The sequence below is a fragment of the Microtus ochrogaster genome, chromosome 19, assembly GCF_000317375.1.
Source record: "Microtus ochrogaster isolate Prairie Vole_2 chromosome 19, MicOch1.0, whole genome shotgun sequence".
Taxonomy (NCBI): Eukaryota; Metazoa; Chordata; class Mammalia; order Rodentia; family Cricetidae; genus Microtus; species Microtus ochrogaster.
Window position 1 is genome coordinate 43021822 of NC_022021.1, and position 5259 is coordinate 43027080.

At 49.9% G+C, this 5259-nt stretch overlaps 1 protein-coding gene across 1 annotated transcript in view; it reads left to right on the forward strand.

The window, feature by feature from the left end:
* Ankh (ANKH inorganic pyrophosphate transport regulator) overlaps window positions 1-4548 on the forward strand; it is a 133856-nt gene extending 129308 nt beyond the window's left edge. Inside the window, exons 10-12 of the mRNA XM_005356660.2 lie at window positions 392-515; window positions 1021-1120; window positions 2675-4548. Of these exons, the coding sequence (XP_005356717.1) occupies window positions 392-515; window positions 1021-1120; window positions 2675-2788 (338 nt within the window). The 3' untranslated portion in view covers window positions 2789-4548. The remainder of the gene's footprint in view (window positions 1-391; window positions 516-1020; window positions 1121-2674) is intronic.
* Window positions 4549-5259: the final 711 nt, after the last annotated feature.

Sequence of the window (5259 nt, forward strand, 5' to 3'; positions counted from 1 at the left end):
GGGCCCACCACAACAGCGGTGATCCCAGTGGAGCAAGGCCATCCTAGGACTAGCCGGGGCCACCAGAACAGCGGTGATCCCAGTGGAGCAAGGTCATCCTAGGACTAGCTGGGCCACCAGAACAGCGGTGATCCCAGTGGAGCAAGGCAGCTGCCTACAGCTGGCCACCTAGACACAGGACTGAGAAGGCCAGAAGACCCCAGCTAGGCTTCAAAGTTAGAGATCGGCGACCACAGGAAGACAGAGGACCAGCCCGGAGTCCCCGCAGCTAGGCTGGGAGTTCGCACTAGCCGCTGGCTTCTAAGAGTTGCTATCCTGGGCCCACAGCAGAGGGTGGGGTGAAGCAGGGTGGAAGCAGGCCACAGCCCTGACAAGTCCTCTTCCTTGGCAGTGACTGTGAGGGCCCATCTCACTGGATGGCTGATGACACTGAAGAAAACCTTCGTCCTGGCGCCCAGCTCCGTCCTGCGGATCATCGTCCTCATCACCAGCCTCGTGGTCCTGCCTTACCTGGGGTATGTGTTCGTGGCATCTGTCGGAGAATCCTTTGCCACTGAAGCGTTCTGTCTAGAGGATTAAAATCTGCATAACCAACTGAAATCCCCCAGCATGTTAGAGCTAGAGATTCAGGACACGCTTGTCTGCCTGCACCAGTGAGACTAGAGAGCCACACTAGCCTGGACACAGGCGATGCGATTCTGGGCTCACTTCCTATGGTGAGGAACGTGTAAACCAGAGAGAGGGAGAAAGGCCCTGCCCTCAGAACTCCTGATCTCTAGTGAGGGGGACACAGGCTGGTCACCAGGGCTGTGGTACCAGTGGAACAGGAGCCGGACGGCTCAGCCCTGAGTCACACAGGTCTACTGCAAAGGTGGGTGGATGATGGGTCCTGTCCTGAGCCCAGTGGATGAAGGATACCATTGTTCTGGACCTCACTGGTCTGTCATATTCCTGGTTTTAAGCAATATCCATTGAGTTTGTCATCAACTTGTTTATGTCATTCCTTGTGTTCATTTCCAGGGTGCATGGAGCCACACTAGGTGTGGGCTCCCTTCTAGCAGGGTTTGTGGGAGAATCTACCATGGTCGCCATTGCAGCGTGCTACGTCTACCGGAAACAGGTAAGAAACTACGGTTACACAGCTTGGAGACATTGGGACCTCCTTCTGCCTTCACAAATAATTTCTCTAGTTCAGGAAGTCTGTTCTAATCCTGTGTTCTAATCCTGCTGGGCTACCTCACCCCTTCAACACCACACCTACTCTGGTAATAAACTCTCAGCCTGAGAACAGAGTTAGTCTGACCTGAAGGTGGGTATTCCAACTGCATGTTCTGCACCTAGATGAGATTAACCAGGGAGTGGATATAGACAGAGATGAAGGGAGCCCAAGACACGATCCCAGCATGTCTATGCTTTCAGGCTGGGGTTACAGAGGAAGCAACAAAGCTGGCAAGGAAAGCCCAAGGAAGCAAAAAGAGCGTTGAAGATTCTATGAACAGACAACTCTTAGGAGCTGTTTTGCTCTGGAGAGGAGAGGGCTATAAACATGAATTTCAGAAAACCACTTAAGATTGGGTGAAGTCAGTGAAGTGCTTGCTTTGGGGACTGACCCAATGAAATGGGATCCTAGTGGGAGAAAGGACAGCAGTGCCCATCAGCCAAGTGCACACCAAAGGGATGGGCAGCTGAGATGGGATCCCCTCTAAATTGGGGGGGGGCAGTCATGGGAGCTCTTCTGGTTGCTTTTGCTTGGGTCAGTTAAGTAAAAAACCAAGTTGCCCCTGACAGACGGCCATGATGAAGACTGGAAGACAGAAAAGGGCGTGTGAAAGCCTGAGCTGGCTAAGAGAGTAGAGAGAGAAGGTCTGGGAAGGCCCTGCCACAGAGGGCAGCTCCCTACAGTGGGCACCGCAGCACAGGACTTCTTATAGGCCTCCAGCCACATTGGCATTCCCAGCTGAGATTGGGAGAGTGGAGCCTGTCCGAGGTCAGGGTTTTTTCTGGCAACTAGGACTCAAAGAAAGCAAGAAAGAATGTGGTTGTAATCACTGAGCATCCCATTCAAACCAAAGGGAAGGTAGAGGACACAGAAGGCCGAGCCACAGGAGTGGCATGGGCAGAGCAGTGATGGGAGCCGGGTTCTGAGAAGAAAGTGCTGGAAGAGGCCAGGGGGGAAGCCAGTCTTCTCACTCTGATCTGTTGCTCAGAGCGCTGACCACACAAGGTCTGCATGGACTCAGGAAGGACAGAGTAGCGACTGACTGCTAAGAAGGAACTTTCTGCAAGGACAAAACAGGATGCAGCGAGGCCACCAGGAATTAGGGTGCACAATGGGCAGGACAGAGTGAACCCAGAGCTGTCACAGGGGACACCAACCAATGACAGATGGGAGGACTAGTCTAGAACATAAAGGTTCAAAGCTTGGGGCTTTAGCAGGACGTGGGAGAAGCAAAGCCTCCATTTGAAAGGCTGTAGGGAGCGGTCGTCTAAGGCTACACCCCAAAGAATGACAGCAAGGATATGAGGGACAGGGTCCCCGAGAGTACCTAGCACTGTGTACCAGACACACATCAGGTGTCCTGGACCAGGCTGCCTCACACCTTGAACCCTCCTCGCGGTACTGCTGTGGATGTCCTGGCCACATCCCCGCTCTCGTGTGTCTTTTTTCATCTAGAAAAAGAAGATGGAGAACGAGTCAGGCACCGAGGGGGAAGACTCAGCAATGACCGACATGCCTCCAGCAGAGGAGGTGACAGACATCGTTGAAATGAGGGAGGAAAATGAATGAGCACAGGCCCAGGGGCACTGCAGGGACAGTCACGATAACAGCATCATCTCGTTCCTCCTCCTCCCGTCGAGCTGTTTTCTGATTTTTAATTTTTACTTTTGGTTATGAAAGAGGCCTTGATTTAAAGGTTTCATATAAATTCTCTAGCATACTGGGTATGCTCATAGATGTGGGGACCTAGAGAAAGGTCTTTACTGTCACTTTGTAAACACAGAACCGCTGACTTCATGACCCTGCTTCATAAAAACCCAAAAGATAGAGCCACCTCCTGGTCGACGTTTCTACTCCCTTGGACAATCTCCACTTTGGAACCAAAGGACTTGGGCTGTGCCATTGCCTCTTGGGCCAGACTCTTTTCCTGTCCACATTTGCCTCTTAAGAATCAACAGGTCACAGCTCAGCCTCTTTTGACTTGCTCCCCAATCCTGTGGCTGTAACAGAGATGTGACCTGGTGCCCACCACACCCCTCCCACTTTGGAGTCATGAACTCTCAACCACACACACCAGTGGGCCACAGGCTGCAGCCCAGAAGCCCCCTGCTCCCAGAGGAAGAGCTGGGGGGCGGGGGTCATACCGGGCCAAAGGAATGGAAATGTATTCTCCTGTAGAAATCAGATCAGTCACAAACCGACTTGATCATCAGCATCTCGCTGAGTTGCCACAACCCGCAGTGTATATACACGAGCTGACTTTGCAGAGTTGTCCCAGAAGCGCCACTCCAAATGTCAGCATCCTTACGCATGACTTTCCCTGAAGGCTTGCTTTTCACTCACCTTCCCTGAAGAGGGTGCTAGAGCGAGAGAAGTGGAGTGTCCTAACTGTCCATTTTGTTTCCACAGTGAGCAGAGCTTTAAGTCGTAATCCGTTCTAATGCCAGGTTCCTGTCTCGTAACTTCTCATTGTAGGTGTGTTACCTGTTTCTGCCGTTCTTAGTCACAGCTCTGGGGACAGGTAACTGAGTGTACTATGGTACTCCCCTCCACACCATAAAGCAAGACATTTTATAAACAAGTATCAGAGTCACTGTGTGATAACCCCTGAAACAATGCATTGGAACTCCATTTAGTGCAGTATATTTTTCTAAGTTTTGGAAAGCGGGTTTTTTCCTTTAAAAAAAATTATGGATACAGTTCAGTAAATTCCTGATTTAGTCAAAATAACTAGACTGAAAGAACCTAAACAAAATATTTTAAAGATATAAATATATGCTGTATATGTTATGTAATTTATTTTAGGCTATAATACATTTCCTATTTTCGCATTTTCAATAAAATGTCTCTAATATAATTCAGTGATTGCTACGTGCTCCGCATACCTACAGCTCACTCACGTTGTACCAGTGACCGTTGTACGTTACAGATCCTTTGTGTATGAATGTCAGGGCCTGTAGATGCCAAGAAAACAATGTTTCCTGATGGGCAGCCTACAGAGAAAATGGGCCACTTGTGCAGAAAATGTCGGAAGGGCAAAGGCAAAAAAGGAGAAAAGGGCAGGCCTCTTGCGTTTCTTTTTTCCATGTTGTGTAATCCTCATGTTAAGACTGTAAGGGCAAAGGTTGGCTGTCGGCTACACAGGCTTGTTCCCATTTCCGGAGACCCAATGTCCTTCATGTGTGCCCACCATGGGAACACGGCCTATGTGCTGCCGTAGCTGCTTGTCGGTGACTTCAGGGGCAGATCTGAAAATATAACTTAAAAGTCTTAATTGTATTGGCTTTTTAAAGTACATGACTAGAAAATTAAACAGCAGTATTTTTTAACATGTGTGGCTATTTTCATGCTTCTGGGGTTGGAGGTTCAGGATCAAATGGCAAAGATGAAATCTTGCCCCCTAGATGTAAGAACGAACAGCTAAGCAACTCTCCATTGTGCAGTTAGGATGCATAGCTTCAAGTCCAGAGCCACCTCCCTTGGTGAAGATGAAGAAAGCTGTGTTAGAATTCCTGAGAACCTAGGATGTCCTGCCTTCCCGGGCCTCAGCAGTGGAGCTGCAGTTCTGCAGGATTTGTTCAGACCCTCACTAGCAGGGCAGGCGTCTCCACACGTTCCGCTCCCTTCTTTGGGCCTGTGTTGTCACTTGACATCCTAAGGCAGAACTCTGAGCTGTCATACTGTTATGTTCGAACCAAAAATTCCATCGTCTGGACTTGGGCAGGGGGTCACTTTCTCTACTTTCCAAAGGCATTAGGACAGCCTGCTTCACCGGCCTAGTGTTATTTTTAAACATTTTGGGCAACTAACAACAGAAAAGGACCCTGCCTGGGAAATCCTCTTGTCAAGGACTGCGGGAAGACCAGGTAGGACTTTGAGGGTTAAGCAACTGTAGACAAATACAACCTAAAGTTGCAAGGCCATGGGGAGGGGGTTTTCATCCACGCTGGTGGCCCCAATGAAGCCTTTCTAGAGTGAGGCTTTCCTCTGAGCAGCAGGGAGGGCTGTTTTTCTGAGGGGCAACAGGGGGTCATTCTAAG